Genomic DNA, 27,743 nt, shown 5'->3' on the forward strand with positions numbered 1-27,743 from the left:
CAGGTAATTCCAATTGCTTCAAATAGACTGGTCACATTGTGGCAGAAGCAGAGCCCATCTTGATGGGTGAAGAAGATAGAAAAAAAGCTTAATAGACGTCAAAAGGGCAGGGCAGGATTAATTCTTCGAGGGCCCCTAGGCACACAAGTACACTGGGCCCCCCTGGCCCTGCCACACTCCCATTTATCTGTTTTCTTATTTACTTCTTTATTTCCACTTGTATTTCTTTCTTTTTTTAAATTCAAAAGAAAGATTAGCATACCAGTGCACAGTTTTTTTCTATGCAACCCCCAAACATCTCTGAACAAATCTCCCTTCCTTCCCTTCCAATCTACTTACCCAGGACTTTAACTCTGAACTCTTTTCATACTTATATAAGTGCTCAAATATATTGTAAAGCAGTAATACTATCCAAAATACTGTATAAGTCTATATTAATAACCAAGTTTACAATGCCTCTCAACTGGCTCACTCTATGTCAACCTATGTCAACCAACTGTAATCCATATATATGGATAAACAACCAAATCTGTAACTCCTCTAGTATGTTCCACTCCATGTATGTTAACTTGTAATGAAACAACAAGGCAAGCAGACCACCAAAGAATCCAACATGAAACAAAAGAAGATCGGCAGACAATAAGGAGATTCAAATCAGGTTTATTCAAGGTGCTTCCAAGAACCATGCCCGATGCATTTCGCCAAACAAGGCTAGTCAACACGAACAGAAAACCATGTCTTTCATACACACAAAACATAGATACACCCTCACCCAGTATGGAATAAGTAATCACAAACTAAAAATAGAAATATGTAGATAAAGGTTAAACTGAACCGCCAAGAAGCCAAACTGCATACAGTGAAACACCACAGAAACAAAGATACATAGCCCCCTAATACTCTGCAAAATATAAATATAGCAGATGTAAATTTGAAGAATCTGACAATCACCACTTTACAAATGAACAAATAGAAATAAAACAAAAATTGAAAATAAGAATATACCATTTTATTGGACTAATCCGTTTTCCAATGAACTTTCAGAGGCCAAAGCCGCCTCCAGGTCAATATAGTATACTGCTGTTACATTATACTGTCCTGACCGGAGAAAGGGGGTGTTGGTCTCTAAAAGTTAGTAAAAAAAATGTATTAAAATTAGTCCAATAAAAAGATTACTTTATTTTCTATTTAGAAAAGTTTTATCAATACAACTACAATATTATTTTATTCTAAAGCAACCAAAAAATTTTTTCTACCTTTTATTTTTTTCCCCTTCCAGCTATCGTCCTATAGCAAATACTCCTCTCCTGACCAAAATGCTTGAGGCTATTATATCCACTCAGCTCTCATCTTACTTAGAGAGATTTTCCATTCTATTACCTTGCCAATATGGCTTCAGACCCAATTTCAGCACTGAATCCCTGCTGGCCTCTTTAATCTCAAAGATTCAACAACTTCAATCTTGAAATAAGTTTGCTATCCTACTACAATTCGATCTATCTGTGGCCTAATTTACCAACTTTCTGAGATAGGCATTGATTCCAGTCTTAGACTGGTTCTCGAAATTTTTACGATCCCGCTCTTACACTGTTAATATGAATGGATACCATGTCTTCTCCTTGGAGACCGCTATGTGGTGTTCCCCAGGGATCACATCTGTCCCCTATTTTTTTCAACATTTATATGTCTTCTTTGAAATTCTTCCATCTATCTCCCTTTGAAACTCTATTTACATATGCAGATGACATCCTTGTCCTTCTTGAGATAGATTCAAACCTCACTAACCTCACCGAAAATATAACAGCTTGCATAACAAAACTCCAATCCTGGGCCCTCTCTGTACAAATGAAGCTGAATGAATCCAAAACAAAACTACTCTGGCTTGACCCAAAATTAGATCAGTTACCCACGCTATTCCACTACCTTCTGGTCCCACACTGCAGATCGAATTCTCAAGCAAAGTTTTGGGCATCATTATTGACTCTAAACTTTCCTAGGTTGATCTTCGCAAAAAAACAAATTTGATCATGTTTCCCCGCTTCTGTCAAAACTTCACTGGCTTCCGGTGATTTCTAGGATTCACTTTAAATGTACCTGCCTAATTTTCAAGAACCTACATGGCATTCTTCCTCCCCTAATCCCACTATCCTAGAATTCTTCAAGACCTGACACTACTAGATCCGCTCACATACTCAAACTATCTTTCCCCTCATTAAAAGGCGTCATGTATGCAGGTAAATTAGGGAAATCCCTTTTCTTCAAATTCACTGAGCTTTGGAATAACCTCCCTGCCCCGCTGCAGAACCTAGGCTCATTCCAAATATTCCGAAAGCACCTGAAAATCTGGCTTTTCTCCAAAACGTAAAGCTATCTATTTAAAATGTAAAGCTAGCTATCCTCTTCATAACCTCTAGTTTCTTATTATGTCCTTCCCTCATTTATTGAATTATCTGTAAACTGTGCAGAACCCTATCTTTATGGAGATGATGTGGTATACAAACTTAAGGTTTAGTTTAGCTTTATTGTTTCTGCTTTAATCATCTTGTCTTCACTTCTAGCCAACATCTGTTCTCTCTCTATCTTCCATACAGCATCAACCCCTTCCATCCACTGTCTGCCCTCTCTCTCTGCCCCTTCCATCCACTGTTCGCCCTCTCCTCGTTCCATATGGTATCTTCCCTCTTTCTATGCTCCTTCCATAAACTGTCTATCCTGTGCCCCTTCTCTCCTCTATACATGATTCATTTCAGCTTCACCCCCTCTCCATTTTTCTGTCTCCACCTCCCTCCCCTATGCACTGGCATCTCTCTCTTCTCCTTTCCTTCCTTCCTTCCCACTCCATACCATGGTCTGGCATCTCTATCTTCTTTCTTTCCCTCCCCCATGCTCTGGCACCTGCTCTCCCTCTGGTCTGGCATTTGTCTCCTTAGTTTTACTACCCTCCCCCCATGCCCTGGCATCTCTTACCTTTCCTTCCAACTACCCCTTCATTATCTGGCATCTCTTCTCCTTCCTTTCTCTCTTTCCTTCCTTCCTTTCCCCTGGTCTGGCATCTGTCTCTTCCCTCCCCTCCATGCCCTCGCATCTCTCCCTCCCCCTCCATGGTTGGTATCTCCTTTCCTTTCCCTCCCTCCCTCCCATAGATTTGGCATCTCTCATTCCTCTCCCTTTTCCTTCTCCCTCCTTCCCTCTCGCTCCTCAATTGGGTGCAGCAGCAGCATTTCTCTTCCCCCCTTCCCTGTGCAGCAACAGCAGCATTTCTTCTGTGCCTCCCTCTGGCCAGTGTTTAGCTGCTGGCTGGCTCCCTTGCTGCCTGCAGTGGTTTTTCCGCTCAAAGTCATGGGCGTCAGCTCCTTGCATGATTCACGGCTACGTCGGAAGCCTTTTGATGTCATGACATCAGAGAGAATGCTTCCGATGCAGCCGTGGATTGCACAAGGAGTCAACGCCCGCGGTTTCAAGTGGAAAAACCACTGCAGGCAGCCAGCCAGCAGCTAAATACCCACTGGAGGGAGGCACAGAAGGAAGGAAGGACGGACACCCCTGATTTAAAGTTTACTGCCGCTGCTTCTGGTTAAGGAAAGCAGCAGCGGCAGAATAGGGAGGGTGGTTCCTGCAGCGGGCCCCCCCTATTTCGGGCCCTAGGCCCATGCCTACCCTTTAAGCCGGCCCTGCAAAAGGGCCCTTAAGTTTACTCAGCTTGGAATCAATCTGGAATGTTCTGCAAAAAAGGTAAATTTCAAAATATCAATGTCCTGGTCATAAAACCAAAGTTTGAGAGGAATGATAGCCATTTTCTAAACTTTTGTGTCATAGGCAATTAAGAAAGAACATTTTATTACTCATGGACAAATAAAAAAAAAAAATCTTACATAATCAGGTGCAGGTTATTTCCTGTCCCTAGAGGGTTTACAATCTAAATTTGTATCTACTGTAAGGCAATAGAAAGTTAATTGATATGTCCTAAGATCACAAGGAGGTGGAATGGGATTTGAAGTGGACTTCCCTAGTTCTTAGTCTGCTGCTCTAACCGTTAGGCTACCTGTCCACTTCAGATAGAACTCATTTGAAACAAACAATGATTAGGAATAACCTGAAAAGGCTCTAAAGAAAAAAGAAGAACTGAAAGAAGAATGTTGATGCCTCATGAAAAAATATATAAACAAAAGATTGAGTGTTAAGTATTTCTGTGTATTTATTGGGCATTTTTCTAATAGCCCTCACCATCAGAGTCTCAAAATACATAGTGATCTCACAGTATTTCACACTGATGCAAAAGGTGTCAACAATTAGCAAATTTCATTCTCCCTGATATTCAGCAGCACATAGCCAGCCAGGAACAGTTTCTAGCTGGCTAATTACCAATTAGCTGGCTATCTTCTGCTGAATATCTGGTTTGCTGGATTAGCCAGTGACCAACTACTGCCAATATTCAGCGGCTGGCCGGCTAAGGCTAGCAGCTAGACAGCAGGTCTACCTTTTGCCCTTTTAGCTTAGCCAGCCAGCTACTAAATATCAGCTTGGCCGGCTAAATCCTCAGTGGCAAACTTTGACTTGGATATTCAATGCCGATGGTTGTACCTGGCCCCAGCATAGAATATCCGGGATCACCATAGACTGTGGGTCTGAATATGTATTGGGACCATTGTAAACAAAAAGATTTGGCAACATTGACTCCTACTGGTCTGAAGTTGCTAAAATGCCCAGATCCAGAATTGGCATGCACTGAATAATATGCATTTCATATAAAATCACACCGTTACAACCAAGATCCAAAAAAATTGATCTATGAATTACAACCTTTCCTTAATATCTTTGTAAACAGCTTGTTTGCCCGTAAAATATTACAGAATTAGGGGGCCATATCTTATTGAGAACAAGTGGTTAAAAATTAGCTTGGTTAAAGCAAGGATGATAACCATCTTAATTTTTAAGTTATTTATATACCACCTATTAATTGTTTAAGTGGTTTACATTCAGGTACTCAGTCATTTGTTCCTACTTGTCCTGGTGGGCTCACAATCTATCTAACATATCTGGGGCGACGGAGGACTGAGTGACTTGCCCAGAGTCACAAAGGAACAACGTGGGTCTTAAACCCACAACCTCAGGGTGCTGAGGCTGTAGCTCGAACCACTAAGCTGCTCTTTCCTCTTTAAAAAAAATACATCCAAAGTATAACACTTTTTATAGCATTGAAAAAAACATAACACCTTAGTAAACAATGACTCAGTACTTCATTACAGCATCAATCTATTGCAATAGAAATGTATATATTACTTCTTCTTAGCTAGCCTGTAAACATGAAATGTTTTATTTCTGAACACTGGGGTAAAGTATATGGAATAAGAAGGCAGATCTCTCTTGATTTCATCACAAAAACGAGGAAAAGGTGAAGGTTTCAAGTCTGGTTCATTCTCTCCTGGTCCATCCATGATCTGTTATTAAAATTTCAGATTACAGAGAAGAGTTATTTGTAGTTATTGAAAACAGAAATCCAAGTAATACTAGGGTGTCAGTTTTTGTATACAGTGATTAAACCAAGCATACATGCTAGAAAAGGAATCCTGTTAAATCAGTGGTTAACAGACTCCAACATTTGTTCGATTTTAAAAGTATTGCCATATTAGGGATCTGTCTTTATCGCTGTGATTTTTCTATTGGGGGTGTGTGTGGTTTCAATAAAGGGAGTCAAGCATGTTAGTACGTACTGCTAAAGATGCCCATAGAATATAATGTAGACTGAGGCACTAATATAGTATAGTGGAATGAAGAGAATCCCAAATAAAGTGAAATCAGCTGTAAGATGTTATCTCACAGTTTTGCCTTACTTCATTCAACAATATATTATTTAATCATTATTTTCACTGGTCCTCAGCGGGCCACCACGCACTCAAACTATCTCATTGTGCTGGGCTTTACGCTCCCACTCGTCATTGGATCCAGTATATAATATTTTAAACCTTTTTAAGAAATAATTTAGTATAAATGCTAAAAGTACTTAGTTTTTGCAAGACGCTATTCAGGGGGGGGTAAATACACCATTCACCAACATGTTTCGCCCGTGCGATTCAAAGGGCTTTATCAAGGTTCCCACGCCCTCTTAAGCTATTCAACCAGACCATTACGTCAGAAACCATTGCGTCAGAAACCATTGCGTCAGAAACCATTGCGTCGTTTCTGATGCAATGGTCTGGGCCATGGTGAGACCTCATCTGGAGTACTGTGTGCAATTCTGGAGGCCACCTTACAGTAAAGATGTGCGCAGAATTGAATCGGTTCAGCGGACGGCCACCAGGATGATCTCGGGGCTCAAGGGTCTCTCGTACGAAGAGAGACTGAACAAATTGCAGCTCTACACTCTCGAGGAACGTAGGGAGAGGGGAGACATGATCGAAACATTTAAGTACCTCACGGGACGTGTCGAAGTGGAAGATGATATTTTCTTTCTCAAGGGACCCTCGGCCACAAGAGGGCACCCGCTCAAACTCAGGGGCGGAAAATTTCATGGCGACACCAGAAAGTATTTCTTCACAGAGAGAGTGGTTGATCATTGGAGCAAGCTTCCAGTGCAGGTGATCGAGGCAGACAGTGTGCCAGACTTTAAGAATAAATGGGATACCCATGTGGGATCCCTACGAGGGTCAAGATCAGGAAATTGGGTCATTAGGGCATAGACAGGGGGTGGGTAAGCAGAGTGGGCAGACTTGATGGGCTGTAGCCCTTTTCTGCCGTCATCTTCTATGTTTCTATGGAGTGGGAACCTTGATAAAGCCCTTTGAATCGCACGGGCGAAACATGTTGGTGAATGGTGTATTTACCCCCCCTGAATAGCGTCTTGCAAAAACTAAGTACTTTTAGCATTTATACTAAATTATTTCTTAAAAAAGTTTAAAATATTATATACTGGATCCAATGACGAGTGGTGGGAGCATAAAGCCCAGCACAATGAGATAGTTTGAGTGCGTGGTGGCCCGCTGTGGACCAGTGAAAATAATCATAGAATATAATGGTCATTTTTAGCAGTTAGCGCATACTAACACGCTTAGCACTTTATTGAATTCCCCCTTAATGTTATATTTCATATAATAAGAACATAAGAACATAAGAAGTTGCCTCCGCTGAGGCAGACCATAGGTCCATCCTGCCCAGCGGTCCGCTCCCGCGGCGGCCCATCAGGCCCATTGCCTGAGTAGTGGTCTATACCTATCTATACCCTTCAATCCCTTTTTCTTCTAGGAATCTATCCAAACTTTCTTTGAAACCATTTAATGTTTTCTTGTCTACAACAGCCTCTGGAAGTGCGTTCCATGTATCCACCACCCTCTGAGTGAAAAAGAACTTCCTAGCGTTTGTTCTAAACCTGTCCCCTTTCAATTTCTCCGAGTGCCCCCTTGTACTTGTGGTGGTCCTTAATTTGAAAAATCTGTCCCTGTCTACTTTTTCTATGCCCTTCAGGATCTTGAAGGTTTCTATCATGTCTCCTCTAAGTCTCCGCTTTTCCAGTGAGAAAAGTCCCAACTGCTTCAACCTGTCGGTATATGGGAGATTTTCCATTCCCTTTATCAGTTTAGTTGCTCTTCTCTGTACTCCCTCAAGTACTGCCATGTCCTTCTTGAGGTACGGCGACCAGTACTGGACACAGTACTCCAGATGCGGCCGCACCATTGCACGATACAGCGGCATGATGACTTCCTTCGTCCTGGTCGTAATACCCTTCTTAATGATACCCAACATTCTGTTAGCTTTCTTTGAGGCTGTAGCGCACTGCGCTGATGCCTTCAGTGTTGCGTCTACCATCACTCCCAGGTCTCTCTCCAGGTTACTGACCCCTAGCGGTGTTCCCCCCATTCTGTATGTGAACATCGGGTTCTTTTTCCCCACGTGCATGACCTTGCATTTCCCTATGTTGAAGCTCATTTGCCATTTTTCGGCCCACTTTTCCAGCTGCGTTAGATCCTTTTGGAGATTTTCGCAGTCTCCCCTGGTTTGAGCCCTGCTGTATAGTTTGGTGTCATCTGCAAATTTAATAATCTCACACTTGGTTCCCGCCTCTAGGTCGTTTATGTAGATATTGAACAGGAGCGGTCCCAGCACCGACCCCTGCGGAACTCCGCTCGTGACCCCTTTCCAGTCTGAGTAATGGCCCTTTACGCCAACCCTCTGTTCCCTGTTCGCCAGCCAGTTTTTGATCCATCGGTGGATCACCCCTTGTACCCCGTGGTTCCATATCTTCTTAAGCAGCCTTTCGTGTGGTACCTTGTCGAAGGCTTTTTGGAAGTCAAGGTAAATGATGTCTATAGATTCCCCTTTATCCACATGGCTGTTTACCCCCTCGAAGAAGTGCAATAAGTTTGTGAGGCATGACCTACCCTTGCAGAAGCCATGCTGACTCGGTTTTAGCTGCTCATTGTTTTCGATGTGTTCACAGATGCTGTCCTTAATCAGTGCCTCCATCATCTTTCCTGGGACTGAGGTCAGGCTCACTGGCCTGTAGTTTCCTGGGTCTCCCCTTGAGCCCTTCTTGAAGATGGGCGTGACATTTGCTATTTTCCAGTCCTTCGGGATCTCTCCGGTTTTTAAGGATAGGCTGTATATTTGTCGAAGTGGCTCCGCTATTTCGTTTTTTAGTTCCTTGAGTACCCTTGGGTGAATGCCGTCCGGACCTGGAGATTTGTCACTCTTTAGTCTGTCTATCTGCTTGAGTACATCTTCTTGGCTTACCTCTAAATTGACCAGTTTTACATCTTGGTCTCCTTTTACGCTCTCTTCAGGTTCTGGGATGTTGGTTATATCTTCCCTCGTGAAAACTGACGTGAAGAACTCATTTAACCTGTCAGCTATTTCTTTCTCTTCCTTTACCACTCCCTTCCTGTCTCCATCATCCAATGGTCCCACTTCTTCTCTTGCCGGTTGCTTCCCCTTGACGTATCTGAAGAACGACTTGAAGTTTGTTGCTTCCTCTGCCAGTCTCTCTTCATATTCTCTTTTTGCTTTTCTAACCGCTCGGTGACACTCCTTCTGGTGTTCTTTGTGCACTTTTTGGTTCTCCTCTGTTTTGTCTTTTTTCCATTTTCTGAACGATGCTTTCTTGTCGCTTATCGCCTTCTTCACTGCATTTGTTATCCACACTGGGTTTTTTGTTCTATTTTTTTTGCACCCTTTCCTGAACTTGGGGATGCACAGGTTTTGCGCTTCGTGCACAGTTCCCTTGAGTAAGGTCCAGGCTTTTTCTACGGAATCCATCTTCCCTATGTTACCTTTGAGTTTTTTTCCCACCATTTCCCTCATGGCATCATAATTTCCTTTTTTGAAGTTGAGTGCTGTCGTTGTGGTTCTTTTCCCCTTTGATGATCCAATTTCTAGCCTGCACTGGATCGTGTTGTGATCACTGTTACCTAGCGGGGCTAATACTGTCACCTCCTTTGCTGGCCCCTCTAGTCCGTTGAAGATTAGGTCAAGAGTGGCGTCACCCCGTGTTGGTTCCTTGACCAGTTGCTCCATGAAGCAGTCCCTCATGACCTCTAGGAATTTGGTCTCCCTTGCGCAGTTTGAGTGCCCAATACTCCAGTCTATCCCTGGATAGTTGAAGTCCCCCATCACCATCACCTTTCCGCTTCTGCATACCTGCCTCAGTTTTGTATATGTTTTGTATAATATACACTGAGGGCCTGATTCTCTTTAGGACACCTAAGAGGCAGCTGCCGATCGTGTGTAAATCATGAATTGGCATCCTAAAGAGAATCGCGTCTACATCGCTGAACAGATGCCTTAAATGTAGGACAGCATTTTTCAGGTCTACATTTAAGATGTCTTTCTCGCATCTACGGAGGCGTGCAGGGATGCGTAAGCACACCCAAGGCCATTTCTGGGTGAAACCGCGCCCCGCCTTGGGCGTGCTTAAGCATCCCTATGTGTCTTTGTAAGCGTCATTCCTTGAACAATTTTTTTTTAAACGTGCATCCTGATTGGCTGCTAGATGGCGGTAGGACGCCTACTGCCACCTGCAATCAGGACACACGTTTCAAGAATCAAACCATGATTGTATATTATTATACACTATTTTGATCAGTTGTTTATTGATAAAGTGGTTTATAAATGATGAACATAAGAACATAAGAAATGCCTACTCCGGATCAGACCTGGGGTCCATCCAGTCCGGCGATCCGCACACGCGGCGGCTCAGCCAGGCGTACCCTGGTGAATACATTAGTCACTCGTATCCCTCAATGTGTCCTGCAAGAAAATGTGTGTCCAATTTTCCCTTAAATCCTAGAATGGTGGTTTCCTCCACCATCTCTTTCAGGAGAGAGTTCCAGGCGTTCACCACTCGCTGTGTGAAGCAGAACTTTCTGACATTTGTCCTGGCCGAATGGAAGTTAACTGAAGAGATTATTGCTAACAGGTGTGTAAACTCTGATTTATTCATAGAATTGGGTATTATTTATTGCAAGTCCAATTATTGTCAATAGGACCAGTTCCCTAATTCACATTTTTCATATTAAAATGTCAGCATATTTTTTGAATCATCTTTATAATGAAGCTTTTTTTTTACAAATCAAAACAAAATGAGAACTATGGCGTAAGATCAGGTTAATCTATTTTCACAGCAAATTTAAATTTTTATCTGGATTACAAATTCAGATATATAAGGAAATATTTCATAAATGCTAGTGTTATCTCTTAGGATTATATTAACTTTAACATGCAGATGAATTAGTAATAGGTTATCCAAATCTGACAATACTATAAACTTACTCTGTTCTCTGCTTGGTACTAAGCAAAACCTTTAAAGTTTACGACAATACAAGTTCTCTCATCACTCAGAAGACTAAGGCAAGTAGTGTTACAAGTGGAGGGTGGTGTTATTAACACAGGGTTTAAGCTATGAAGATAGTGGGGAACATTCCTGCCCTCTTCCCCAGAGACCCTATGGAGTAAATCAGGGTCGGGGAGAGGGAGGCAGGAAGCTTAGGTCAACACCCAGATTTTGGTTATGGCTTTCTCTGAAACTGTCCTTCAGACTTTTATGCCCTGGGTTGGTGAGGCTCATCCTGGCTAAAGAAGATTTTGATTAAGTGGCAGTGCTTTCTCCAAAAGAGGAACCTTCAGATTTCAATACACTGGATTGGGTAGGGGTCCAATTGAGCTCAGTAGCTAACAAGGATCAGAGGTCCCCTGGAGTCCATAACTCTACTGCTGTAAGAAAAGGCCAGAACTGCTTTAAAAAACAACAACCCAAAAGTATACTTTTTTTGCACATTACTGAGATCTAGTAATGAACCAAAAAGGTTTGCCTAAAAGTAAGGAATATATATGAGTCAAAACCTCATTTGTATCTCATATCTAAATTTTGTAAAAACATGTACTAACCCATAAACATTTTCACAGCCTATTACTTGGGGTTGAACTCTGGACTGGTTTGACAATTCTCGACTAAAGGAAATTAGCAGGTATGAACACACTGCTGCTTCTTTATTTATTTTTAATCATCCACCAGACCAGTCTATACTATGGGATTTAACAAAAACTCCTTAATCAGGGTGAACACAGCTCTACTCCCCTAAAGGCTGCATCTTCCCTTGTGATAGTACAGTGGTGCCTCACACAACGAACTTAATTGGTTCCAGGAGCAAGTTTGTTATGTGAAACGTTCGTTATGTGAAACGCGTTTTCCCATAGGAATACATGTAAAAAAAAATAATTCGTTCTGCAGCATAAAATATGCTAAGATGACATAAAAAAAGATAAATTTTTGGTTATTATTTTTATTTAGATACATCTAAAAACATAATTGTTTTTTAAAACAACACACATTTTTTAAATTTAAAGACAGACTAAGTAGAGTCTAATTTTACAGTGAGAGGGCAGAGTCTCAGCGGCAAAAACTGGGACTTAACTGTTCATTTTTTTTTTTTCTACCGTGTTTCCCCGATGATAAGGCAGGGCCATCAAATAAGACAGCCCCCCCTTTTTAGAAAAAAATGTAAAATAAGGCACCCCCCCGCAAATAAGCCACCCACCGATACCTGCGCTTACCCGAATCGGGTGGTACGGTGGGTGACTCCGTGTGGTCCTTGGCACCCCCGACACGATCGGGGCAAGAGGGAGCTCAAGCCCTCTTGCCCCCCCGACTCCCCGACACGATCGGGGCAAGAGGGAGCCCAAGCCCTCTTGCCCCCCGACTCCCCGACACGATCGGGGCAAGAGGGAGCCCAAGCCCTCTTGCCCCCCCGACTCCCCGACACGATCGGGGCAAGAGGGAGCCCAAGCCCTCTTGCCCCCCCCCCGACTCCCCGACACGATCGGGGCAAGAGGGAGCCCAAGCCCTCTTGCCCCCCGACTCCCCGACACGATCGGGGCAAGAGGGCGCCCAAGCCCTCTTGCCCCCCCGACTCCCCGACACGATCGGGGCAAGAGGGAGCCCAAGCCCTCTTGCCCCCCCGACTCCCCGACACGATCGGGCCAGGAGGGAGCCCAAGTCCTCCTGGCCACGGCGACCCCCTAACCCCACCCTGCACTACATTACGGGCAGGAGGGATCCCAGGCCCTCCTGCCCTCGACGCAAACCCCCCCTCCCCCCAACGACCGCCCCCCCCCCCAAGAACCTCTGACCGCCCCCCAGCCGACCCGCGACCCCCCTGGCCGACCCCCACGACACCCCCAACCCCCTTCCCCGTACCTTTCTGTAGTTGGCCGGACAGACGGGAGCCAAACCCGCCTGTCCGGCAGGCAGCCAACGACGGAATGAGGCCGGATTGGCCCATCCGTCCCAAAGCTCCGCCTACTGGTGGGGCCTAAGGCGCCTGGGCCAATCAGAATAGGCCCGGGAGCCTTAGGTCCCTCCTGGGGGCAGGGCCTGAGGCACATGGTCGGGTTGGGCCCATGTGCCTCAGGCCCCGCCCCCAGGAGGGACCTAAGGCTCCCGGGCCTATTCTGATTGGCCCAGGCGCCTTAGGCCCCACCAGTAGGCGGAGCTTTGGGACGGATGGGCCAATCCGGCCTCATTCCGTCGTTGGCTGCCTGCCGGACAGGCGGGTTTGGCTCCCGTCTGTCCGGCCAACTACAGAAAGGTACGGGGAAGGGGGTTGGGGGTGTCGTGGGGGTCGGCCAGGGGGGTCGCGGGTCGGCTGGGGGGCGGTCGGAGGTTCTTGGGGAGGGCGGTCGTTGGGGGGAGGGGGGGTTTGCGTCGAGGGCAGGAGGGCCTGGGATCCCTCCTGCCCGTAATGTAGTGCAGGGTGGGGTTAGGGGGTCGCCGTGGCCAGGAGGACTTGGGCTCCCTCCTGGCCCGATCGTGTCGGGGAGTCGGGGGGGCAAGAGGGCTTGGGCTCCCTCTTGCCCCGATCGTGTCGGGGAGTCGGGGGGGGCAAGAGGGAGCCAGGCGGAGAGAGGGCAGTTAAGCGCAGTGCCTGCGCGGAAGGATGCAGCTCGGGCGACTTCGTTGTGTGAAACGAAGTTCGTTGTACGAATCAAGACATAAAGTTCGTTGTGCGCAGCGTTCGCTGTGCGAGGCGTCCGTTATGCGAGGCACCACTGTATTTAGAAAAAGAATTCAGGGATGATAAAGTTGCTGCCTTACAAATACCTACAGCTGATACAGTCTGTACCAGTGCCCAGGATGCCACAATTCCTCTGGTCAAATGTACACTAAGGGCTAGATTCACTAAGCCCACCGATCAAGTTCTGACCACTTTGCGATCTGATTTCCCTCCGACCTGATTCACTAACCTCTATCCAGATCATCCTCTGATCTGCGAATGCAAATGAGGGGGAACGGCATTCAAATGTAGGCAGGCAGCGATTCACTAAAAAAAATGAGGGACACTGACTGGGCTGACCAATCCAAAAATAAGCAACTACTGAGGACCAGTTGCTCAGGACCTTTCCGACTGCCCTGCCTTCTGCCACCCTACTCTCTGCCCTGCTTCTCTGCCCCGATCCTGCTTCTCTGCCCCGACTCTCCTGCCCTTCCCTGCAGTGCAAGCCTGTGGTTTTAACCCGCTGGTTTTAAAGTGGGTTAAAATCACGGGCTTGCGAAGAAAAAAAAGCCAAAAAAAGTAAATTTTCCTGCTCTGTCGGGCATGGAGAGCCAGCGCCTGCGCAGACCATTTACAGATGGTCTACGAAAGCATCGGGATCGTTGTAGAGCGATCCAGGCGGTCGGTTGGGGGGCGTGATTCCAATTTCCCTCATTTGCATGAGGGCGATTCGTGAATCAGCCCCCCGGCCACAGATCGGATCACTCACGGATCCGGTCCAATCCGTGGCCTTAGTGAATCTGGTCCCAAGACCTTTTGGAACCACTCTAGCATATAAGATGAAGTTATTGCTTCCTTGAGTCAAAACAGCTCTAGTTGACTTTGTTGTGGTTTCTCCTTTCTTCAGACCCTTGAAAAACTACTGATACATGCTTTTAAACTCAAATATGTTGTAGAAACCACATCAAAGACTGAACCACAAACACTTCTCCACAATCTTCCAGTTGATCCATGTGAAAAGCAGACACAAATTTTGATAAGAAAAAAGGAAGTGAGTGAAAACATCTGCCTCAGTGAATCTTAAAAATTAATCACAAGACAAAGCTTGTAACTTTGACATTTTCCTGCCAAATAAATAGCAACAGAAACATAATTTTTGAAGATGTCCTACATAATGGTTCAAAAGTAGAAACTGCTAGAGCTCATAGAACAAGAATTGAGGTTCCAAGTCAGATGGACTCAATGTACTTGAAGTTTAAGGTATGCTACTCCTTTCAAAAATGGATCATAACTGGGTGTGCAAAACATGCGAGTGCTACCACCTATGCCATTTAGGAACTCTTCTTGAAGAAAAGCCAAAGGCAAAGCATTGAAGACTGCAACATTGCAACTTCTTGTTCCCTACACTAGGCTTTAAATACTCTCCAACTCTGGAATAGGCCAAGGAGGTAGACCTTTTATGCACCTGTAAAAGTAATGTAATAACCTGTGGAGAATATCCTGTCTGTCTAAATCCAAAAATTTCAAGGGTCAGTAAGACAGAAAAGAGATGGGTATTCCACCAATATCAGTGTCAGAAGACTCTTTCCTTGCAACAGCCTTGGCACCTCTCCTACCTGTAACCTGATCAGCTCTGCATACCTCCTACACCAGTTCAAAGTCACAAGACCAGGGTGCAACCCGATTCTGCAATTCTCTTCCCAGTAACAGGTATTTGTGGGGTGGGGGCAGGAAGACCTCCTATGACCAACATGGTAGCACAGCATCTATCCTTGTAGAACCCCCACTCCATTGGGCTGCAAGAGAATGGTACAGTTTAGGAGGTAAAGAACTTTTGTGCACGATAGAAGAGCAGGACTTGAGTATGATTGTATGTGATGACCATAAGATGGCCACACAGGTTGAAAAGATGATGGCGAAAGCTAGAAGGATGCTAGGTTGCATAGGGAGAGGCATGGCCAGTAGGGAAAAGGAGGTATTGATGCTCCTGTATAAGACTTTGGTGAAACCTCATTTAAAATATTATGTACAATTCTGGAGGCCAGAAGAGGCAGTCAGAAAATACCGCGAATGACTGAGGAGGCACCAGGGACAGGCCCATCATTGAGATGTCCCAGCGCTCATTGCAGTCAGACTCCCCGAACTTGCACGCGCCAGCCCCTTCCAAGTCCCCAGGAGAATGCTGAAGCGAGGGAACACCACAGGTTGGGGAAGGGAAAGCTGGCTGTGTAGAACTGGTAAGAGAGCTTTTCCATTGGTCAGTCATTTGTGGTATTTTCTGACCAGAAGAGGAGGTCATAAAATACCGCGAATGACTGAGTATGTGAATCGCAAATTTGCAAATCGCAAATGAGTCTCACTAGAATCTCATACAGGACCATTAACACCTCCTTTTTCCTACAGGCCATACCTCTCCCTACGCACCCTAGCATCCTTCTTGCTTTTGCCATCACCTTTCCAACCTGTTTGGCCACCTTAAGATCATCACATACAATCACACCCAAGTCCCACTCTTCTGTTGTACACAAAAGTTCTTCACCCCTTAAACTGTACTATTCCCTCAGGTTTTTGCAGCCCAAATGCATGACCTTGCATTTTTAGCACTCATTCTTAGCTGCCAAATTTCAGATCATTCTTCAAGCTTCGCTAAGTCCTTCCTCATTTTGTTCACACCATTAGAAGTATCTATTCTATTGTAGATTTTAGTTTCATCTTCAAAGAGGCCAATCTTACCTGACAGCCCTTCATGTTAAAAAGAAAAGGCCCAAGAATTGAACCTTGAAGCATACCACTGGTAACATCCTTTCCTCAGAGTGATCTCCATTATCCACTACCCTCTGTCGCCTTCCATTCAACCAATTCCTGACCCAGTCCGTCACTTTGGGGTCCATTTCAAGGGCACTCAATTTATTTGACGCCTGTGTGGAACATTGTCAAAGGCTTTGCTAAAATCTAAATACACCACAATCTTAGCTATTTTAAACCCAGGCTGCAGAAGACATCTGAGGACTGCTCCTTTACCAGAATTAACCCACTAAGTACATCCCTGGTAAGTGCCTGAGTAAATCCAATTCCTCATCACAGCGGGATGGGAAGTCAGTGGGATGCTGAGTGTGAGTGTGCATGAGAGACTGAGTGTGTGCGAGTCTGAGTGTGTGTAAGATGCTGATTGCAGGAGTGTGCGTGTGTGTAGGATGCTAATTATAGGATACAGGGTTAACCACTGGCAGATAGTATGGATGTATTTACCACACTGTCTACCAATGAATTTACCATATAGTAAATATCTGTCCTGTAAAGCATCTACAAGGTAGATGCTAGCCACACCCCAACAGCTATTGTACAGGATTTGCAGTCACCATTAATTATTTTAGTTACAAGTAACATAAAATAACTGCAAAAATTTGCTACACTTTAGTAAATAGGCCTCTTAATTTTATCATTACATTTAGAAAATCACTCTAATAATATGGAGCTCGATATTAAGCTGGTGGTGTTGAGCATTTCTTTTTTTTGCTACTTCAGGTATTAGTACTAGATATTCAATACTGGGCCATATCTGGGCACCAGCATTGAATATCCAGGTTTACGCGGCTGACTTTCTCTTATGTGGTTAAGTGTGATATTCACTGCATAAGAGACATCAGATAAACATAGGATTGACTTTTATAAGGTTTGATTTGATTTAGGTGGTTAAGTGCTGAATATCATCACTTAACTGCATAAGTGCCGACTCTGCTGCTGGACAGCCCACAAAATAGCTGTCTATTTTAGCAGATTGATGATATTCAGTAGTACTACCCAGTTCAATGTTGTTGAATATCAATGGATAGCCCCACACAAGTGATTTAACTGGGCAGCGGCCATTTCTGAATTGTTAAATCACTTTGAATATCGACCTCATGGAAAACAAAGTTTAGCATTTGAGTTTTAATCTTTTTTGAATCCAATTAAATGAAGAAAAGCTTCCACTGTCATGTATTGATGAAGTTCTTGATTATAATTATAGTACTTACATGTCCATTATCCATATCCAGCAGGTCACGCAATCGACAGCCTCTGCTGTGTCGTCTTTCATAACATATACTATCCTCCAGAATCATATAGTCTGTGCCAAAGGATCTCAGTATACTGTGGACCTCTTCGGGAGATCTCTTTGCATATATCTGATAAACCTGTCAAATAGGTGAAAGACAGAAACCTGCTGAATGACAGGGGAAGGGTGCTGATGCAGAGTGGCTCTTTTAATCTTGCTTTAATAAAATAAATGCAGAGACAGATCAAAAGTCAATACAGTCTTGGTAGCTGGAGTGGGGGTTTTATATAATTCCTTATTTTGATTGCTTTTAGTATGAGTTTCATAGGTAATACTTCAGAGTTCCAAGATTAAACAAGAAAAAGAAAACCAATAATATGTGACCCTAAGGAATTAAGACACTCATGATGAGATGGACTTAATTCTTCATTCATACTACAGATGGCTGTGTTAAAAAAAAAAAAAATCACAATTTTAAAACTTAAGAGGGACATTTTCGAAAAGGACATCTAATTTCAATTTGGATGTTTCCCACTATACGTCATAAGCACAGAAACACCCATTTTCGAAAGCTGATCCGCTAGACATCCCCCAATTTTTTTTTTAAATTGTTTACCTGGCCATCTAGGCCAGGAGTGTGTGGCGCAGTGGTTGAAGCTACAGCCTCAGCACCCTGGGGTTGTGGATTCAAATCCCACGCTGCGCCGTGTGACCCTGGGCAAGTCACTTAATCCTCCATAGCCCCAGGTACGTTAGATAGATTGTGAGCCCACTGGGACAGATAGGGAAAATGCTTGAGTACCTGATTGTAAAACCGCTTAGATAACCTTGATAGGTGGTATATAAAATCCTAATAATAAATCCTAATAATAGGATGTCTAACCCATAGGATGCCTAACTTTATACCCCATTTTCAACCACAGAAACGTACAAGTTGAGAATGTCCAAATCCAGACCATTTGGACATGGGAGGCCAGCATTGTGATGGACTGGCTACAAAGACATGCCAAAAAAGCAGTGGGATACCTTAGAGGACACTGCTGTGCATTTCACATAGAGTGCCAGAAGTACATCTCACCATATACCCCTTATAATTTCTGTTGATCCATTCAAAACTCTCCCAAAATCTACCATCAACCTACCATGGATGCAGGTGGCATCTATATGGCAATGGAGTAGGGTTTTGGTGGGTGTTAGTGGGCTCACATTTTTTACCATAAATGTAGTGGTTAGAGTAGATCTTTCTCTCTATGGTTCACTAGCCTATCCACCAGGTTTCTTAAGTGTGATGCTCTACTAGGCGTTCCCATACCAAGTAATGCTGTTCTAGAGAAAGATATGTACTCTTTCATTCAGATTTAGGGGGGGGGAGTATGAGGGGGGTTAGTGAGCAATGGGCGAGTGTGAGGGAGTCAGACCTTAATGTATCCAGTGGTCATCTGGTTAGTTTGGGTCCTTTTGTGGCACTTAGATGCTTCTAAAACAGGTCTAGCTCCAAACGTCTAAATTCCATCCAGGATGTCTTAGAAAAGGTTCAATTATTGTCACAAGATGTCCAAGTTAAGCCTGCCCACAACACACCCATAATATGCTTCCCAGCATGCCCCTTGGAACTCTGGATGCACAGTGGGAGAAATGTCTTGCTAGACATCCAGGAAAAGGGTTTTTGATTATCAGCACTTGGACGTTCTGGCAATTAGGATGTCCCAAGTGCCAACTTAGGCAGTTTATTGGATGTTTTAGTTTTCTTGATTATAAGCCCCTTAGCGTTGTATTGCTGGTTTCATCAGAGGGTCCTATGTTACTATTAAATTCTCTTGTCAACCAGTTTAAATAGCATGCAAGATATGATTCTCAGCAAGGGACTGACGTATTAAGCAAGTTTCCCCATAGATTGAAAGAGTCTCTCTCGAATATGACATAGCCTTCAATCAGACAATAGCCTTCTGACAATAGCCTTCAATCAGACAATAGCCTTTTGAGTAGCTGCATCCCAAACTATTACTCTGCTCTACTCTTTAAACAATGCTGGGCTGGGGGAGAAGGCATGGTCATGCAGTGAGCAGGGAGGATATGTTTTTTCTAAGCTCCATGGTTCTCCCTTTCAACCAGCCTCTTTGGACTATATTCTGCTGCTAAATTCTACACCAAGTGACTTCCTTAGCCTTTACTGATCACATGGACAAGTTTGTGCACAAGAACGGGTCTGATATGAGCACTACATCTGGGAAACAGGGGTGTCTCAAGTAGGCAGCTGGAGTGGTGGAGAAAATGGCGGGCCTCGCGGAGACGCCCGAGCTGGTGAGTGAGGAGTTGGTCGCTTGCCTAATGGATGCAGTAGTTCAGGCATTGGGAACTAAGCTTAACAAAGTCAATGATTTCCTAACTACGCTGTCTAATACTGTGTCCGATTTTAATGCCCGGGTTACAGAGGCGGAGCAGTGTGTTAGCTCCGCTGAAGACTCCCTCATGACGGTGCATGCGGAGCTTAAGACCCTGCAGGGTAAACTGGCTAGCTACAAAGACAAGCTGGAGGATGTAGAAAATCATTCCCACAGGAATAACATTCGCCTGGTGGGTATTTCTGAGACTTTGTTAGACTTGGAGCTGCTACTTACCTTGGAAAAATGGCTGGCAGAGGAGTTGCTTATTACTAATGCTTTGGGCCCGCTGCGTATTGAGCGCGCTCATCGTTTGGGACAGAAGCAAGAGGGAATGCCTAGACCCCGAGTGGTCATTCTTCAGATTCTCAACTTTGCCATCAAAGACTCGATATTGAAAGCTTATCGGCAGAAGGAACTTACTTTTCAAAACCATCCTATTACAGGATTAGTTGGCTCACATGGCTTCTCTCTGTTGAGGCTTCTCCGCCATTTGCAAACAACTCAGCGAGAAAAAACTGCGTTTCACGTTGCAGTTTCCTGCGAGTCCTTTACAACAGCCAGCCCTTTGTACTTGATACCAGCTCTAGTGTAAGGGCTCAGATGCTGAAGTGGTTTCCTGATCTGGCATCCAGCATCTGACTATTTATGCTCAGTTGCCCAGGTTTGTTTGCCTGGCTGACCATCGTGGTGGTCTTGTGAGACAGCAGCTGCTCCTATGTGGAGCAGTTTGGAAGTTTTTTGGGTTTTTTTTTTTTTACTTCTTTTTGATCAGCTAGCCGTGAGTAGCCGCGGGTAACCCGCCAAAACGAGGAAAGAAAAAATAGTGGTCACTGCGGGGATGGGGACAAGGCCATTCACCGCCCCGTGGAGCGGTGAATGGTCTTGTATCCGCAGTGAGGCAATCAAGGATTGCACGGTCTAGCAGCCGCCACCCGCCCGATCACAGCGTTCTGCCATCTCCCTCCCTCCACCTCACCTTAGATGCAGAGTTTGCCGGCTTTCTTTTTCGTCCAGCCGCACGGCTGCTCGAGTTGTTCAATCTTCTCCTCTGCTGCAACTTCCTGTTTCTGGTTGCGTCAGAGGAGAAGATTGAACAACTGAGCAGCCGTGCGTGCGCGGGTTTTTGAACGCATATGGCTGGGCAAAAAAGAAAGCTGGCAAACTCGGCATCTAAGATGAGGTGGAGGGAGGGAGGGAGCTGACGGAACGCTGCAATTGGGCGGGAGGGGGCTGCTTGACCGGCTCACACTAGGAAGGAGGGAGTGAAAGGGAAAGAGATTCTGGGCCAAGGGGATGAAGAGGGAGAGAAAGAAACCCAGAGCAGAAAAGAAAGGGGAGGACAGGCAGGTGAGCCAGATGCTGGAAGCAGGGTGGGGGAAGAAAGAGGAAAAGAAGCTAGATGGGGTTGAAGAGAAGAGACACATTGGTGTGGAAGAAGAAGAGAGGGGAAATCTGGACACAGGAAGGTAACAGAAACAGAGGGGAAATTATGTGCATGAGACATAAAGGGACAGAGACATAAAGGGGACATACATGCCATGGGGATGGTATATGGACACATGGGGAGGGCAATGGCAGATACATAGAGGAGATATTAGAAATGGGGAAAATAAGAACACAGAAGCGAGATTGTTTGGGGACCGAGCTCGCAGGCTCCAGCAGCTTGCACAAATTACATTGTAATGTGCCACGAAAGTAAGAGGGAGGGAAGTAGATAGATAGGCTGTGCGAGAGAAGCTGAAGGGTGGTAGAAAGGAACAGATGGTGAAGGAGGGAGAGTAGGGTGGTGGTGGAAAGGAATAGAACAGACATTGAAGGAGGGTGGAGAGGAACAGACCCTGAAGGGAAATGTGGAAGACAGAGTGGGGAGAAGATGCTGGAAGGGAAGAAGACAGACACCGGACTATGGGGGAGCGGAGGGAAGAAGATGGGTGCCAGACCAATTGGAGGGGGGAGTGAAGGGAGAGGCACAGTAACAGAGCAAATGGAAGACGCAGAGAGAAGACACACAGTGGATGGAAGGAATTGAATGAGAAGATGAGGAAAGCAGAAACCAGACAACAAAGGTAGAAAAAAAAAATTCTATTTATTTTCTTTTTCTTTTTTTGCTTTAGGATAAAGTAGTATATTAGTTGTGTTGATAAAAATTTATAAACAAAGCCCTGCCAGCTGAACAACTTTCTCCAGTTCAGCAGCCAAAACTTTGATTTATAAGGAAGAATAAGCTAAATATTGCAGTACTGAGGCTTATATGGATGCTGCGGGGACGGTGAATGGGATGGCAGTGATGGTGACGGGGCGGTGAAGGGGATGGCGGTGATGGAGACGGGTCGGTGAAGGGAATGGCTGTGACGGGGCGGTGAAGGGGACGGTGGGCCGGGGCCGGGGCAGTGACAGGGACAGATTTTTTCCCCGTGTCATTCTCTACTACAGATTTACTTTCATTGGATCATTGCCAAGACTATTCTGAGCTTGAGGACATGTAGTCTGTATGCCTTTGGAACCCAACACTCATCAGACTTTCAAGGTGAGCAGTTTGATGTAGTGTATCTAGATTTTCAGAAAGTTCCTCATTAGAGGCTCCTGAGAAAATTAAAGAGTCATGGGATAGGAGGCAATGATCAGTTGTGGATTAGGAATTGGTCACTGGATAGAAAACAGAGGGTAGAGTTAAATGGCCATTTTTCTCAATGGAGGAGGGTGCCACAGGAATTTGTACTGGGATCAGTGCTGTTTAACTTATTTATAAATGATCTGGAAATTGACGAGTGAGGTGGTTAAATTTGCAGCTGACAGTAAACTGATCAAAGTTGTTAAAATGCATAGAGATTGTGAAAAATTGCAGGCAGATCTTAGGAAATTGGAAGACTGGGCATCCAAATGGCAGATGAAATTTCTATCCGCCTTGAACCGCAAGGTAATGGCGGAATAGAAATCTCTAATGTAATGTAATGTGGACAAATGAAAAGTGATGCACACATTGGGAACAACAACTCAAAACATAGTTACCAGTTCCTAGGGTCCACCTTGGGGGTCAGCACCCGAGAAAAAGATCTGGGTGTCATTGTAGACAATATACTAAAACCTTCCGCCTAATGTGTGGCAGCAGCCCAAAAAAGCAAATAAGATGTTAGGAATGGTCTAACAAGAAAAAGAATGTTCTAATGCCTCTGTATTGCTCAATGGTGCGACTTCACCTTGAGTACTGAATTTTATTCTGGTCACCTTATCTCAAAAAAGATATAGTGGAACTACAGAAGGTTCAAAGAAGAGTAACCAAAATAATAAAGGGGATTGAACTCCTCTCAAATTAAGAAAGACTAAAGAGGTTAGGGTTTGTTCAACTTGGAAAAGAGACAAATGAGGAGAGATGATTGAAGTCTACAAAATCCTGAGTGGTGTAGAATGGGTACAAGTGGATCAATTTTTTACTCTGTCAAAAATTACAAAGACTAGGGAACACTCAGAGTTACAGGGAAACACTTTTAAAACTAATAAGGAGGAAATTTTTTTTTCACTCAGAGAATAGTTAAGCTCCGGAACTCGTTGCCAGTGGTTGTGGTAAGAGTGGTTAACATAGCTGGTTTTAAGAAAGGTTTGGACAATTTCCATGAGGCAATGCTTGCCCTGGATCGGTAGCATGGAATAAGAACATAAGAATAGCCTTACTGGGTCAGAACAATGGTCCATCTAGCCCAGTATCTTGTCTTCGCAGAGGCCAATCCAAGTCACAAGTACCTGGCAAAAACCCAAATAGTAGGAGCATTCTATGCTACCGTCCCATGTCTGTCTCAACAGCAGGCTATGGACTTTTCCTCCAGGAATTTGTCCTAACCAGCTACATTAACTGCTCTTACCACATCCTCTGGCAATGCATTCTAGAGCTTGACTATTCTCTGAGTGAAAAAAAATATTTCCTCCTATTAGTTTTAAAACTCTAACTTCATTGAGTGTCCCCTAGTCTTTGTAAATCTTGATGCAGTAAAAAAATCGATCCACTTGTACCCATTCTACACCACTCAGGATTTTATAGACTTCAATCATATCTCCCCTCAGTCGTCTCTTTTCCAAGCTGAAGAGCCCTAACCTTTTTAGTCTTTCAAGTTTATTTAAAAATTTTATATACCGCCCAATCGGCCTTCCAGGCGGTGAACATTATTTTAAAAACATATATGGAATAACTATACATCCTTTAAAACAATAATCATTATTAAAAACATTTAAAAACAATACAAAAACAAACAGAAACAAAAAAGGGAAGAAGGGTAGAAATATAATTTATCAAGTAAGAAAGAGAACATATAGGGAAAAAACAAAAGGGAGGGTGTCTAAAAGTAGAATAAAACTATGTAGCATTTAGGTCTCGAAAGCATCAAGAAAAAGAAATGTTTTAAATTCGTCTTAAAATGGTGAAGAGTTGATTCTTCCCGAAAGTGGACTGGAATATTATTCCAAAGAGATGGAGCGCTGACAAAGAAAATAGTAGACTTTATTGTGTTGATAAACTTTAGAGATGGAACAGATAAAAGATTTTTAGAAGAAGATCTGTGAGATCTCATACGAGAGGAAATTGCATCCCCTTTATCATCTTGGTCATTCTACTTTGAACTTTTTCTAGTGTCGCAATATCTTTTTTGAGATAAGGAGAACAGAACTGAACGCAGTACTCAAGGGGAGGTCACACCATTTAGTGATACAAAGGCATTACAACATTCTTAATCTTGTTAACTATCCCTTTTCTAATAAGACCTAGCATCCTGTATGCCTTTTTGACTGCCGCCGCACATTGGATTCTTGCCAGGTACAAGTAACCTGGATTGTCCACCGTGAAACGAGCTACTGGCCTAAATGGTCTGACGCAGTAGGGCTATTCTTATGCTCTTATGTTGTTCAGGCTGTTTTTGTGTATCAGAGTAATGTCTGCATGGGATTCAGATGGATTAGCACAGCAGGGTCCCAATTTACTTAGACCCATGGTGATTAGATAGACAGAGAAAAATGCTTGAGTACCTGAATAAAACCATGTAAACCATACTGAACTCTCGTGGGAAAACAGTATAGGAAATTAATTGAATGAATGAATGAATAAATAAAGAGAGCTCAGGAGAGGAAACCTCAAAAATTTTAGATTAATATCTACTCTGACCAATAAAAATGGATTTTGGTTTACAGACCAGCTGAATTATCTTAAACTGTTTCTAGTACTGGCTACCAATAGAAGCGCGAATACTATTCAAATTTGCTTGCATCTGTTTCAAACAAGTCTGGGTACTAGCACCTTCCTACCTGCAAACTCACTTCATCCTACACAACCCCACACGAACAACCAGAAACAAAAACATCTTTGCATACCCAAAGATCAAGGGCTGTAGATACAAATCCTTCCTGGATAGAACCTTCAAGTTCCAAGCGAACAGACAGCGAGTCTGGCTGAGAAACTACATAAATGAACCCAATCTGACTTACAGTGCATTCCGAAAATCAATTAAAACCGCCCTATTTGACAAATTCATTGACTAAAACTGTCCTCTCCCTCTCACTAGGATTTCCCCTTCTGTAAACGCCTTTGCTTTCTCTCAAGAAGCTCCTTTCATGTATTCTTTACCCATAGAACTCCAATTAGTATGTAAACTTTCTATTTAGACTTATTGTATTGTATTTAGACTTATTGTTATTCGCTGACTGTCCAGCCTTCTTTCAATGTGAACCGCCTAGAAGTCGCCCGACTATGGCGGTATAGAAAAATAAAGTTTATTATTATTAGTAGTAATAGTACAGTATTTCTATTTTAAGAAACCTACCCTTTTCTGTGCTTCTCTGAGTTCTCTGCAAGAAAGTGTTTGCTGAATAAAGTTAAGTTCATATCAGCAAGCATAACCATCTCTCGTCTCACCCTGGCAGTATTCATATCCAAGCTAAAAGCCCACTTTTTTGAATTTGTCTTCAACTCTTAACTCCCACTGACTGCTGTCGACCCACTGTATCATTTCCTCTACCACAATCTCCCCAACCCTGAAATGTCATGTCTAAATTAGATTGTAAGCTCTTCTGACTGTCTAATGTATGTTAAAATCTACAGCACTGCATATAGAAATAATAAATAGTAGAAGTAGTAGTAGCAGCAGCAGTAGTAGTAGTCATCCTTATTCAGGCCCTTCCATATATGGAAGACAAGTTCTCTCTCTTCAGTTACTCTGAAGATAAATATTTGTAAAACACAGCTGTAACATCTCACCTGCTTGGTTCTCTCTCTCAGGTTCTTGTCTTCATAATGTGGATGGTTAGTTAAGATTCTTCCAGTACACAGCTTGACGCCTGCTAAAAGCTGCATGCTCCCGGCAAATACTGCATTTTTGGGAGTGTTTGACCTAAACAAATGGATACCTTGGTGAGAAAATCTTTGTGCTTACATTGGGGAGACAACTGATAAGTATACATTCCAAACTTAGGAGCCAGCTCTGTGGGTGCTTGAGCACCCCTAATACTGAACAAATTCCTTGACTGTATCTAGGGAGAGGTAATTTCTGTTGGGTTTACTAACCCCAATAATTTTTAAAAGCTGGCTCCTATGATTCCAACACTTTTCCCAGAACAAGGAAAGAAAAGCAAACAGCGCAGGCAAAAATTCAGGTAAAAATACAGGCTGCGTGGTTTCAATGTATTGCTGCACATAGGTCAGTGAGCACCCATGTCTACTCAAGTAGTACTTGTGTTAACTTTACCATTTGAATTTGGAGAGCTACCCTGGCACCGTTTTCAGTCTATTTGACCTGGGAACTAAATTCAATTACAAGGTCTGTTCAAAATGTTCCAGGACTGATTTTATAAAAATTGTTAATCTTACAACTTAATCCACTGAGTTCCCTTCAAAGTACTCCCCTTCCCTACGTATACACTTTTCCTAGCATTGTTTCCAGTTCCAGTTCCACATCTTCAGGAATCGCCAAAGTTGCAGCGTCAAATTTTGTTTTATGTTTCAATGGTGTCGAATCACTTTCCTTTCAGTGTGGATTTAAGTTTAGGAAACAAGAAGAAGTCAGCAGGAGCCATGTCAGGAGAGTAAATTGGCTGGGGAAGAACTAACATCATGTTTTTTGCGGTTGTTCTTCTGGTCATTGGTCATTGGTGGAACAAACTTTGCCACAAAGCAAGACACCCCCAACTTCTCTGTTAGAATGTTGTGGCATGAACCAATGGAGATGTTGCAATCCTCTGCCAATTCTCTAACAGTTAATCGCCGATCAGCATGCCTAAGAATCCTTACTTGATCAACATGATCATCATCAGTTGACATTGATGGTCTTCCAGTTCATGAATCGTCTTCCACTGATTCACGACCACTTTTGAATACCATTCAAAACACCTTCCAAGTCTCATAACATGTTCCCCATAAGTCACTTTCAACATTTCATAACTTTCTGTAACGGTCTTACCCAATTTAAAACAGAACTTCACACTGTAGCACTGCTCATTGAGGTCGCACATGATGAAAAATAGCCGATCATGAAAACACACTTTCACAAAAATTGCTGTTGCTCGGAGACAAAAACAGATATCAACAAATGAAAAAAGGAGGTTACTCATAAGGTTTCAAGCTACGGAACGCCGCCTAGCACATCTGAACAGAGCTTCTCTTTAGAATGCAATTCAAACTGATTTGGAATTTTTAGAACAGACCTTATATTTGTGTCTGCCACGTGGTGGCACAGGATCTCACTCAGATTTCCAAAAACAAAGGATCTCACTCAGATTTCCAAAAACAAAGATTTACAAAGCACCAGTAGTGATTTCCATGTGGCAAATGCAATACAGTTCATTCAATTCCTATGGGCTGCATCACACTTT

At 43.7% G+C, this 27,743-nt stretch overlaps 1 protein-coding gene across 8 annotated transcripts in view; it reads right to left on the minus strand.

Moving 5' to 3' along the window:
- Nucleotides 1-5,072: 5,072 nt before the first annotated feature.
- The window catches only part of DPY19L3 (dpy-19 like C-mannosyltransferase 3), a 127,402-nt gene continuing 104,731 nt past the window's right edge, over nt 5,073-27,743 (minus strand). For 5 of the 8 annotated variants that reach the window (XM_033940403.1, XM_033940405.1, XM_033940402.1 and 2 more), the window contains exons 17-19: nt 26,134-26,266; nt 17,495-17,653; nt 5,277-5,438 (exon numbers count right to left, since the gene is read on the minus strand). In XM_033940403.1, the coding sequence (XP_033796294.1) occupies nt 5,277-5,438; nt 17,495-17,653; nt 26,134-26,266 (454 nt within the window). Of the gene's footprint in view, nt 5,439-17,494; nt 17,654-26,133; nt 26,267-27,743 lie in introns of all 8 variants that reach the window. The other 3 variants (XM_033940399.1, XM_033940406.1, XM_033940400.1) reach the window with 2 other exon arrangements.

This window comes from Geotrypetes seraphini, chromosome 4 (assembly GCF_902459505.1).
Source record: "Geotrypetes seraphini chromosome 4, aGeoSer1.1, whole genome shotgun sequence".
In the NCBI taxonomy this organism is placed as follows: Eukaryota; Metazoa; Chordata; class Amphibia; order Gymnophiona; family Dermophiidae; genus Geotrypetes; species Geotrypetes seraphini.